Source organism: Ooceraea biroi, chromosome 2 (assembly GCF_003672135.1).
Source record: "Ooceraea biroi isolate clonal line C1 chromosome 2, Obir_v5.4, whole genome shotgun sequence".
Taxonomy (NCBI): Eukaryota; Metazoa; Arthropoda; class Insecta; order Hymenoptera; family Formicidae; genus Ooceraea; species Ooceraea biroi.
In genome coordinates this window covers 4,377,513-4,390,915 of record NC_039507.1, presented here as the reverse complement: position 1 = coordinate 4,390,915, position 13,403 = coordinate 4,377,513, and the positions used below count along the sequence as shown (strand labels likewise).

Below are 13,403 nucleotides of genomic sequence, written 5' to 3'. Positions count from 1 at the left end.
GTAAAACAGATGCTGCTGGTTGTGCTGCACCGATAGGTGTTGTGCCACGTCGGACGTGTTCTGTCAGCAGTCGCACGAGCGTAATCGCTAGTGATATCGTTCTGCGACATGAGAAGGATAGATATATAAAGAATGTATTAAAAATATTTCAACAAAGTAATCTCAAGTCTCTCAAGATAAGATTTATAAAGGATCAACGACGATAAAAATAATAATGCATGTTCTGTACTTTGTCAAAAATTAAACCTTGAAACTTCTAGCTGGAAAACAACGATATTTTCCTGTCTGAAGATTGCTAACAGAAGTTGTAAGCAACACTTACTGATCGACCTGGTCGATAGAATTCTTCTTGATCTTTTTGCAGTACTTAATAATTTCATAAATCTTGCGATCGCAAGTATCTTGCGAGTAAGTATAAAATTGCGAACGCACGCCCCACTGAGAAAAAAATTATCGCTTTTGTGAAATTTATTAATTAAATATATCATGTATACTACGTAGTAAGGTCGAGACAAGATATCTACATACCGAAAATAACGTATTTTGGGATATGCACATCTGCTTCTGGATTATGAAATCGTTAAAAGCGCACGTATCTTGCACCGCATTCTTTCGTGCGTAATTACGAAGTCGGTAAAACTTAACGTATGCGCCGTAGATTTTTATTCCCCATATAGGAATATTGAACGCCCGCGATCTCCACGCCGTTGACGTTTACGGCCTAAGTATCTTAATTTGCATAACGAATATATTTTGTTCGTACACGCACGTATCCGTATCGCAATGTCGACGACACCGGTCTACTCGTGTGCCGACAGTAAAAGGAAAACCACGAGGGGCTCGCTCGGAAACTTTCGAAACGTACGCGTGTATGTTTAATGGCACGCGTAAAGGGCTTGGAAAGGTGAGAACGGAATGCGGAGACGTTGCTCATTAGCCCATCGAGCGACTTCAATCAGATTATAGAAGTTGCCCCGGCAAGGCTGGTGGCAGCCTGTTCAGTTCACGCACGTCTGATTGGCCGACTTCGACACGCTCTTCGCGAGACGAGAGCTCTATCCCATTTTATTAGAAACGGCGCTCCTCGGATGATTTTCGGGATGATTTTATTATTTAGCATCCCAAACACGCGCCACGCATGTCATCGTGCAGTGACGTTCAACAAGCGATGCTACTATTATACCTGTATGTTTTTCTTCAAGCCTCGAGATCATACACGCGGAAGCCTAAAGTAGACGGGGAAAGCTGTGTGATACTCTGCTAATCGGGATACTACCCTATATCGTCCTCCTCCTCATTCAACATGCTTTAATATTGCAATTTGAGCTAGAATGCTGTAACTCTCGTATTTTTCGTCGGATTCTGCTCACATATCGATATTCGTATTTAGAAGCACACACAGTGTTCAGCGCAATCTCCGGAAATAATCACGGCGACAGGAGTGACGTACGCGTACGTAACCGGAGGAACATCTTAAATCATAGTCGACACGTCGACGATTGTCAGGCCGTGTTTAACGACAGGCACTTACCGATAATACGGGAAGGCGAGTTGCGCGCGAAGAGGTGGGTCTATAAATCTACCCGGTTATCGGCAGGTATCACGCACGTATATGTGCTACGTTTATGACAAATTAATAGACTGCCTGAACTCTCTCGGCGACCTGCCTGGCTGGCTGCGATCGCGCGCGACTACCGCCAAGACTTCGCCGGATTTAAGAGCGTTTTAATGCATCGGCATCGTGACGCGATCGTGGGGATTATCTCGGCACATGCTGCTCCAGGGACCACCATAAAGCGATCCTCTCTTTCCATCCTTCTCTTTCTCTCACCTCGAGTTTACGGCCCTGTCACGGCGCACATCACAGCGTAATGCTCGATAATCCCTGCGCGATCGCACCTACGCTCCCGTAAGGGCAACAATGATCGGCGTATACATACACGTATTGCGTACAGGTGCATCTCGATGACTCGGTGTCTCGGAAGAAGACACAGCACGATATTTATCATGAAGGTGTACCATCGGCTTAGACGAGCGCTCGGGGATCGACATCGTCCCGTACATCACGGATCTTGCCGACTAACGGAATTTTACGACGCGATAATTTGGACTTAACACGCTGTTTGATTGGAATAAACTCTCATGAGGCCACGCCAAACCACTATAACGCTTAAAGTCCCCTGTCATCAGCTCAAGATCGTTCTCTGAGCGATGCTGATGCGTACATCACGGAGTGTTTGTGGTTCATTGATTTTATGGCTCGTGAACTTCGACTCAGTTAGCGCATCGATCGGGATTAATTTTTTAGAGCCTATTCGTTATACTTTAATCGCGTAGTTTCCATAATACGAGAATATTATTTTCTTAGAGGTAGAATTACATCTCAATATGTTCCAGTCTTCAGCCGGCAAAAGAACAAGCTCGTAAAATAAATTTGACAAATAAGCGATTAAGAGATTTCTCTTATCGAATATATAGCATTTTATATTTATAGTTTTTATAATAATAAATTATGAAACTTGCAAGGTATCTCTCTTCAGACGATTATACCACGTTAATCTGTTCAACTCCTCGAGCATTACACAACTCGGGCGAATACAAGAAAACAAAATATACCCGAAGAAAAGGCATGTAACAATCAAGGGATAACATCGTATCATTAATTTGTAGCCGCTTAAACGTGTAAGGCCAATGGAGCCAGTGAATATAGTTCGTTACAAGTTGCTACAATAAACAGACCGCGATCCCGTTGGATCGGTTTCGGGCGTATCGACTCATCAGGTAGGTCTTTAGCCGGTCTCCGCCGTTCGTATATCAAATTAGTGGAGGCTACGTCGAGTGCGGGGAGTATACGCGTGTAAGCGAAACGACGATAAAGGGAACAAGGACGTCGAAGACGATGGAGAAAGCATCCGTGCGAGACACGTACGGGCGGAGGATGGCGAAGGAGAGACTAGGGTGGGATACTGGACTTGAGTGAAGAAGCGAGAATCGATCAATCGAGGCCGAGTGACAGGCAACTGGTGGTATCGCGGGCATCGACACGACGACAAGTGCCTCGCACACCGTTCCAAGTTACCTACGTGCCACGAAAGGAATACCTTTGTCTCAGTGACATAGCTGCGACCAAGACGCAAGCATTGTAATCGCGAGGCGGCGACAACTTTATGTACAATCCTTCCGCCGGTTGGACACAAACGAAATAAAACTTCACTCCTTTGTTGTAAATTTCTCAGTACTTGTGTCGTAAATAGGTACCATTTAGAAAAGCATTTCCAGAGAGTCAAGCTGGGTTTGGCTAAATCAGACGGTTGGCGTAATCGAGATCGGATACATGGTACATTGTAACTGCATTAGATATTGCGACACGCGCTTTCGTGCGGTTGCTTCAAAGAAGGTTCACCCATTTATCCGCCGAAACAATATCTTATGTACATAGCGCGGACATTAAGAGATACACACGTACTGGCGTACAAGTCGTCGTATATACACGTGAAGAAGATACCGTACGTGTGAGACCTCCGGTAACAGTTACGAATGCGCGAGAAACGGGATTCTGACCTGTTCAGACGCCGAAAGAGACGCAGGGATAATACGCATTAACCGCGGTAAATTGAGACGGCAATTATTCGTTTCAAAGAGCGCGATGCGCCACGAAAAGACGGCTGTCGTTATTGCCGCACGCAAAGAGACGGTCGCAAGATAGACTGTATGGAAATTAATGTAAAGGCGCACGACCCTAACAAGCGAATTATCTCCGAGATATATTGTGCTGGCTTCACGGGTGGTTAACTTCGCGTGTGCAAAGCACTTCCAGAGGAGAGAGAGAGAAAAAGAGAGAGAAGTGCGATCAGCAGAGTAGAACGGACAAGTAGAAAGCGAGAAAGAACGAGAAACGCGAAAAGTGAGAAAAAGCTGGAAAGGAACGAGGAACGAGAGAAACTTGCGAGAAAGAGCGAAACGCAGGGAGAGGATCAGCCGGCTCACCCAAGTCGAGATGACTGCGGCGTGTCTCCTTCCGTCTCGCACCGCGGTAATGCCTTGTAAGCTCTACTAATCTGCTTACCGGTCGTCTCTCCTGATTTACCGAGATGTTTTCATTGTCTTTGCTGACTTTAGCAGCGGACCGTAAAGCCACCCCCAGGATGGCCGGCTTTTCCGCGCGATCCATCCGCATCTAGCGTCGATGTGCTTCTTATAAGAGGACAATCCGATTCCCCGACACGCACCGACGACCTTTCCTTTCCGGAATACCACCTTTCTCCTAAAAGCTTTCTTCAGACAACTTTACGCGCGATCACAGTCGTGGGAGCGCCAACGTGAACCAAAGATCGATTGTGCTTCACGTTTTCGGAACGTCCATCGATGCAAAACGATTAAAAAATTTTATATTTTGGAATTTTTTTAGAAATTTTGAATAAATTATATCCAAGATGGACTAAAAATCGGATCGCGCAATATATTTAACGACGGATCGAAGTTCTAATTGCGAATAAAGATCTTGGCGACGACGAATTTCACACATTCTTCTCGTCGGCAAGTTACTTAAAAGAAACCGCGGGGACTTCGAAAATCCGGTGTCGGCGAGCACCGACTTTTTCTCGGAAGAATAATATTTTCTTACGACGGGGAAAAAGGGAAGGAAAAGCACTCTCTCCTTTCTGCGTTGTATACCACACCGATCAATGACGGAGAATGAATCCTGGCCGCGAATCTTCGCGATGAATTTTCCGCGGCACGCACCGACGAGCACGGGATTTAATGGCGGGTACGTTGCACCCCGGACATAAATTCCGCGATCAAAGTGCATCGCGTCGTATCGAGATGAACTTTAAGAATTTTACGTGATTAAGTTCTTCGCCGTCAGGCTGTCCCCGCCTTTCATCCTCCTTCGCTCGTGCTTCCATTCTCGTCCTTCGTACGCGAACCTTTTTTCCCTTTTCCCTTCATCCCCCGCGCGGCTCCTCGTATGACTCTTGCCTCGTATCTACAATTCTTACGCCTGCATCGATTATGTTCCCTTCTATTCCGCTATGTGCACTATAGCTGATCGGATGCGACGCGACCGGCGCTTTATCGAGTTCGACTCGGGCGCGGACGACAAATCGTCCAAGTTTCGAGTATTTTCGAAAAGAATGCGTCCTGCGAAAATATCCTCGGTCGCGGCGTTCCCGGTAATGGTGGTACGCGCGACGCCGCCAGAACGAGGAAGACTGAGAGAGCTGAGCCATAAAACACGTGTGCACGAATGCGTCCACGACGTTTTCCAGGTCCGGGGCGAGTGGAGAGAATCGAGAGCACGACTACGTTTGTTGTATGCGAGAAGATGCTCTCACACAGCCGAATCGCTGCCAGTTGTTTTCCCGAGGGACGAATTTATTACCGCGCCTCTCGCGCGGGAAGTCTCAGCGGTCGGAATCACAAGTCGTATCAGCCACGCGCGATGCACTTCCTATTGGCATTTCCATGCCGATCCAGCGGCCACCGTATCGAAATCCCGTGGGCATGTATGGTCGCTCAATTAGCACGGATTCCGTCCGATTCCGCTCTCGACTCGACCCACTTGCAGGTATCTTGACCAAGTTTCTCGTGTCCGGAATATTGGAGGTTTCCAGCCGGGCGAGGGACGGAACTCCCGCCGTGAACGATGACGAGAGTACGAGAGCGACGTAACGAGCACCGTTGTGTCACATTTTGAATCGGTCGAGATGTTTCCATCGCAAAGTGCATCTTCAAGGCTTATTTCATGGTACGTACTCATTTCTGCATATTTTTGCGGTATTTCATCCGCGCACATTTTTCGCGACAGATAATTGTTAGAGAAACGTAAGAAAGACGCTGTAAAAGAACAAAGTTGGAGAACGTGAGGAGCTGTCAGAATAAATTATTGCTTTGTAACTCGTAAAGTGCAATTTACTAACGCGCTAATAAAAAGCCCGAATTAAACTGTGTCAATTCTCAACGTGTTAAAACTAAATATGTCTCCAGGCGATTTTCCTGAAGAATGCGTCGACGCTGCCAGGTAATCTAAAGGGTACGACATCCCAGGTGCTGGAAACGTAGCCGGGCCTGTAATTTTCTCGCCTTCAGGTCGCATGGCGCACCGTAATTTTCACTCTCGGCTACGAGTCATCCAGAGGTTGTCCGGCGTCGCAGTCGAAAATTGTGCTAATCCCTTTAAAGTGACTCCCGCCCTCGACTCCTGAGAAGTGTGACCAGCAGGCGAAGCGTAAGTAACACAACAGGTAGGTAGGTAGGTAGAACGGTGGAGGCCACCGGCGCAGCATCGGCGGTGTGCAACCGGGTGGCGCGAGGGGGAAGAGAACGGCTGGAAGAACAAAAGCAACAGCAGCAGCAGCAGCAGCGGCGGCGGCAGCAGCGGAGCCGCAGGCTCCACAGGTGCTCTCGTGAGTGGGTTTCCGTCCGTTTGGATAACCGCAGACCAGTCGCCAAGGCGTTAGAGCAAACACCGGCCAAGGCGAACTTTCTAACGCCACACCGATGCCGCCAACGGATCCCTCTTTATTCCGGTCCCCATGAGGCCACGGTCCTCGGAGAGCCGCCCTACCTGCTAACTCGCGTAAAACTGCCTGTAATCTGGAAAGCTACGTAACCCTCCCGAGAATAGTTTCGCTTCGTTGAGAAGTGACGCGTTTCGTCGAAAATCCGGCTGAAGGAAAGAACGGAAGGCAGTTGTTAATTCAGCGATTGCGTCTCAATGGGAGAGCCGAGACTCTTCTTGTCTACTGCTATGTGCTCTCGTCAATGTATTCTTTCTCTTTTTCTCTCTTCAGTGATATTGCTGTCGTCAGCCAGCCGGAAGATCCGAAATCTCGGAATGATCATTTTCGCAGTTATGTACGCGCGCACCACCGTAGAATTTTATCACTCATCGGTATTTATATCCGCGGAAGAAGGTACTCCCGTTCTTTGGTACTAAAAGGATGACGCGTGCCCATAAATCCGCCGATTTTCACCCCGTCGACTCCGTCCACGGCTTTAAGCATCTCTCTCACCCCGCGTCGCGTTTATTGCGCGACGGCCATTAGCAGGGATTGCTTGGTACCGAGTCCATAAAGTGTCTACAATGCAAGGCTTACCTTCACGACACACGCAAATGCAATGTTACGGATACTAAGGATAGAGGATTCAGTAAGAAGTAATATGTGGCATGCACGAATGCTGAATTTTGTCGCTATTAATTTTCCCGTCACGATATGTTAAACTCTCACGATTTTATAAAAACTTTGCTCTCTTATTGCGCTTCTCTGTAAACTGTAATCCTTAATTCTAAGTTTTCCGAGCTCGAAAAATGAAATCTTTAATAAAACCTTTATAATTTTTTATTAAATTCTGTACATTTTGTGATAAAAAAATTAAGAAAACTATTAAACTTACTTTAGCGCTTTCGTATAACGCATGCCGCTTTTTACTCTGCATCATCTATCATGCGTACTCCACATTACAATTGATGTTGATTCGCGTTGAAAGGAGACTTAGCTCGCAAATGCAGCGCGCAGTATCGCGGTGGGACGAGCGTCCAGACGAGAAAGGAGGACGAAGATCGCGACGAGGATCGTTTTACGAGCTCCGATGAACACGGATCAACAATCGGACGGCGATAGCCGTCTCAATGAGCGGCAGTAAAGCGAATTTATTGGAAGAGAGCGCGGAGTGTGTCCACTCGAGGGAAGTGCGAATGCGTCTCTCATATAACGGCACCTGCGTCTCTCCTCGAGCGAGCGTGGCCCCAAAGCGACGCGGCCGAATAATGCTGGACCACGCGTCGCCGAAATCTGATTTACAACGCGCTGCCAGCGCGCGACGCGAACGTAAACAGGTACCGGCGCGAGTTGTCGATATATAAATCGCGCGAGACGTCGTAAGTTTCGGAACCAGAATGGTAATGGCAGTTGCGCAATTCGGCGAGACGGGGACGACTCCGCGCGCTACGAATTACGCGCGCGCGAGTGCAATAACGTTTGTCAATTTCGGCGCGAATTTTTCGCAAACTTCCACGTAACAGTGGGACAACGCTCGCCGTGACGTGATATACAGGGGAATTTTCTAACTGGAGTAAACTCGCGCGATACGGCATTTATCGATTGCCGCGATCAATAAGCTGGAATATCTGGAATCTGCGTTGGTATACCTGTATCGATAACCAATGAGTCTTATTGATCTTCGTGACTCGTGTAGACGTCCAATTCTGGATTTATTATAATCCATGTAACACTCGTTCAATTATTTTAATTACCTACAAATCGTAAATTATAGCGCCGAAGAGAATAGATTATCAAGCCGCAGATGCAAAGGTCCAAGATTTCTATCTAATTAACACAAGATTACAGGATTAGGTTTCCCAAGGATTTCAAAGCTTCCGCGCTTAACTTCGTGGATCGCAATTCCGACGTGACGAGGTTTAAATTCGGTAAATTTACTATCATCAGTGACGCACACCGCACCGTCATCAGGAAGCGGCATTCAAGGCGCGAACACGCGTCACATTTCACATTCCTCGTCGATTTTTACGACGGAGTCGCGCGTTGTAAAAATCAATAAGGAAGATTCACATGCGATGGGGAAGCGTAGGAGCGATAAGTTGCCCGGAGCGGTGTCCCATGATGAAGCGCGGGAGAGTCGCGTAGCGCCGCGTTTTCTCTATTACTATTTTGTTACATTATTGCCGATAAAATATCCGCAGAGAACAAGGTACCGAGTTTTTACGGGCGCATGTATTTACGCCGAGGTAAATTCCGCGCGACGCCGTTCGAGATCTTTAATTGAGGCCCCGGACGCGCGGGGTCCAGCGTTTCGAAAGCGTTTCGCGCCATTAATACCCGCGGCCTCGCGGATCGTAAGGAAATGCGTAAATTCATTCGCGATCGTTCCGCGAGCCGTGTACCGGCCGTTATGCAAATTATTCTCAGCGCGAGCGTAAACCCCACTAAACTAGGGTCAAATCCGCCACCTTGAGCGGCCACGCACGCTCACGCACATATGTACGTGCCGTACTCCGGCACTCTCGCGGCTGGAAATAAATAACGAACGGCCATGTCCCGTAAACGTCAATCTCCGTAAAAAAACGCAGCTTGTCGGCCGGAGCGACGCAACAACGGCCAGCATTTTGGCAAGCCGCCGCGATCTTATGCACGGCGACCGTCGTGCCCGGGTATTTACGGCGGTAGGGGTAAAAGGGTGCGTGAGGTTCGCGCCACGGCGACAATAGCCACGACAATACAACCTGTCTCTCGGTACGCGCGGAAACATGGCGTGTCCGCTCGCGCGACGGTCGCGCGTTGTTCTGCAGCGCGCTGCACACGTCGCAGATAAGCGGTACGCCGTATGCGGAGGCACGGACGCGGTGACACTTGAGACTTCAGGGTGACTGAGTCAAGGCTCCCGGCACTTCTGAGCCGGCCGACCTCTCGAGATCTCACCGTTGACAATGAAGCCCGCCGCCGCCGCTGACGGAAATAAAACGACCCGTGCCGCGCGAGCTTGTAAACCGGAACTGAAGACACAGAGTTCGAGTATTAATTTGAAATATATTGATCACGAGGGATTACGTCTTCGTTGCTCTCCTTCGGCTTTCTCTCTCGTTGGTTCTCCAATGTCCGAAATGTCTGTTGCAACAATCCTCTAGGCTTGTCGAGTGCTCGCGACCATCGTCGACATTCAAATTTTACATGATAAACGGAGTTTCACAATCCGCTTTTACATCATTTAATCATGATAAAACGTGCAGTGGTGCGAGAAGTATGGGCGACGAAGAAAGAACGAATGAGGGGGAATACGGGCAGGTAAGCGTCGAGTCGCGATTGGAGCGGCGCCAATTTCTCCCGTGGGATACGCGGATTTGAAATTCAACGCGATGAAAGGTTCATACCCCTCACGTGCCTCTTCGGCCCCGTCCAACTCGCTAAACTAGTTCGACCCTGTAATATACGCGAGGGCCAAGGTATATATTCCCAGTTCGCTAACCTAGAGACCGTAAGCACTGGCACCCTTTCAAGTTTGGCAGGTTCGGCATCCTTTTAATTTGGATTGGACTTTCAATCGGGGTAAGTATGTTTTTTTTCCTAATTTCATTAACACGGGGATAAGACGGTGGGCAACGAACCGACGAACTGAGTAATCCAGCGCGATGCAGAAATTGAAAGTCCTCTTTTGCTCTGCCCGCGTCCTCATTTCCATCTTTCCCCTCCTTGTGCTAACAAGGATCTTAAAAAATAATTGCAGCACGTGAAAACTACATTATCTGTCACATTCCAGGTTTTAATATTCACGTTCTCGAAAGCCACTCGAGAATTTCGTGTAGCCGAAATGCTACACAAAATCTACATCAAATTAACAACAACCTTTCATGTAAAAATCGGATTATCGCTGCAAAATATCATAATCTCAAGTTAACTCATTTGCAGTTTCTGATTGGGTTACAACTGTTACGATTAAAAAACGTTAGGGTCCTTTATATCACATGATGCAGATGAATCAGCATATTGAGAAAACAGTTTTCTCAAACCAGGGCATTGCAACTTCCAGAAGGATCGTGATAAGCCCGATCGATCCGGCGCCATTTTCTCGGGAAGACGCACGGCCGGAGGAAATCACAGACGGAGCCGTGGGATACGGATGTTTGTTTCCACCAGCACGAGCGTCGCCCGCGGGTCGACAAACGGAAGCAGATTGATGCGCAATGGGGCGATGACGCGTTAATCGCGAATTCCTTTGGAAATCGTCCCCTCACGATGTCGAGCCTAACGCGGGCTTTTGTACGCCCCGGGGAGGCACGAGCAGACTAGGGGTGAGCAAGGACGTCGTTGACTCGAAAATATCGCGGAGGGTCTCGCTTTTCAGAAGGCTACGCGAGGCGTAAGGACTATCACCGCGCGTACGAACGCGAGAATCGCGAGGGTTCGAGATCCTTCTGGCGATTCTGGACGAGATTCATCGATGACACACCGGCTATGAAGGATGAAAATGGAAGACACAAAATATCTTCCGTGGTGATGACACATTTTTAAATGTACTGCTATCACTGCGAGCACGAATCAACTGAATGCAACAAAATAAAAACTGTAATTTGATGTAAAAGATGTAAATTGCTTTTGTGAAATTGAAATATATTTGTCGGAATCTCGGATAATTGAAGCTTCTTTAATTAAAAACTATTTTGAAGTGGTGATGATCACCATGGTGATGTCATGTGTAGAAATTTGGAACAGAAAAGAAAAATATGTAAAAAATGTGTCGCGTCACTTAGTCCCTTTGGTTCACCCTCCACCCTCCAATCGATGTCTCCGCGCGACATCCATCCCGACACTCGCACTCGTTTCCCGTATTTTCGGCGCTCGAAGAGTATGCTCAATTGCGTTAATGCATTCGTACAATTTCCCTGTGTAGCTTCAGCTAAATAGGAGGTCAAGTAATATCTCCGCGCCGTAAGTGCCGTGCATTTTTGTGCAAATCGTTAACAATTCAGGCAGCCAGTTGCACGGAAAGTAAGAAGCTTGCCAAAATCTGGAAAGAAGATACGTGACGCGCGCGAGGACGGAACAGCTCCAGCAGGAAGAAACGAATCTATCCCTTTAATTCAGCCTTGGACAAACTGCTCGTGTTGTCTAGCTGTGAGCAAATTCTCGCCCTCTTCCCCCGTCTCCTCGGTAGTCGCCGGCTCGGAGTGGAGCAAGGGGAAGACGGCCGCGATTAGAATGGATTTCGTCGTCGCAATTTTGAGAACGCTCTCCCGCGGAAACGTAGCGAAACGAGACCGGAGACGATAAATCTGCGCGCGACATTGGTTCCACGACTTACCCCTCGCAAATGCGAGAATGCGAAGCAATCGCGGAAGCGGTCGAGACGCGCGTCTGCTCATCGACGTATCCGCTCGCCTTAACGCACTTGCTCGGAAATTCTAAAGGTCAAGCTGGAACGGATCCGCGTCTGTGGAAGCTACCGTAAATTCGCCACGATATTCCCACGCACAAGGCGAACCAGCAAATTTTCGCGTTATTTCCCTCCCAGCCGCGAATTCTCCGCAGATACCGTCTCCGCGCGATCTTTCTTGGAAGCTACCAAACTGAAACTCTATGAGTTTCAAACACAAACGAGATCACACGTTTACGTAAGTTTTCCCTGTACCGCTCCGTGCTCCGCACCGAATTCGCACGATCGAGAATCCTCTGACGAATCTCTCGCAATTTTCCATCGCAAGGGAAAGGAAAGAAAAGCACTTTACGGGGGCGGCAAGAAGGCAAACAGCGCGGCTCGTGCACTGACCTTATAACGAACATGTGTGTCCCGTGGTCCCTGGATGGACAGTCATTGGGTCTCACACGGGGTGGCTCGTAGTGCTCAGACGACGATCCTTCGAGTATGTATTCACGCACGCACCCAACGTTCTCGCACGTTCCTGACACGATTACCTTGCGACGGTCACGCGTGCGAATCACACGCGTGCGTGCGCCGCGCCGTCGTACGATCCTCGTGGCGTCCGGTGTTGCGATCCTCACCGAAAACTGAACCGACCACCTCGCGATCTCGCGGTACCTCACGTTCCCGCGATATCTCACGATTCTGTGAACTTCTCGCGATCCACGTCAATGTAACTACCCCCCCTTTGCCTTCTTTTTCTTCTTCTTCTTCTCCTTCTTCGTGCGGGACACCGTTTACGCGCGATCGCTCTTTTCGCGCCGCGAATTGTCGGTGAGGTAAACCGCTGCGTCTCGTGGACGAACTATGTGGTAAAGTATCGGAGGACGATATTGGAAGACGACGATGACGATGACGACAATGATGACGAGGACAACGACAACGACGACGGCGACGACGACGACGACGACGACGGTGTCTCGTGGCGGTGGTCGATAGCGCGGCGCTCTACTGACGTCGCGACGCCTCGTCGTGTCGTGGCTCGCGGCTCCTGCCCGCTCGCCCCCCGTGGCGCCCCATCTCGCCCTCACTCACTCCGAAACAACCCGGAAACTGACGAACCACCGCCCCCGCCCCCGCAAACTACCCTTATTTCGTGCCCCCACTTGCAACACTACCACCACCACCATCGCCGCCGCCGCCACCGCCGACGTCGTCGTCGTCGTCGTCGCCGCTGCCGCCACCCGAAGGACGATTCCGACTCCTCCACATGGAGGAAGCATCCACCGACGTCGCCGTCTCCTTTCTCGTGTCTGCTTCTTCCTCTTCTACTTTCTCCGATATTTCGAAATGGCTTCGATTCGATCGCGCCCGACGCTGAAGGGTGAGACGAACTTCCGGCAACAGCATCGCGGAGTCGCGACTTCGTTACAATCTTGCATCATACACGATAACGAGTTTCGTGCGAGATGACGGTTCAACTTGCGTCACCGCTAATGCAATCGATTTTCGTGCCATTTCATTCGCAA

General features: G+C 49.0%; 1 protein-coding gene across 1 annotated transcript in view; it reads right to left on the bottom strand.

Moving 5' to 3' along the window:
• The window catches only part of LOC105281715 (fibroblast growth factor 18), a 114,122-nt gene extending 101,217 nt beyond the window's left edge, over positions 1-12,905 (bottom strand). The window contains exon 1 of the mRNA XM_011343143.3: positions 12,283-12,905. Within this exon, the coding sequence (XP_011341445.1) occupies positions 12,283-12,296 (14 nt within the window). The 5' untranslated portion in view covers positions 12,297-12,905. The remainder of the gene's footprint in view (positions 1-12,282) is intronic.
• Between the last annotated feature and the right edge of the window lie 498 nt (positions 12,906-13,403).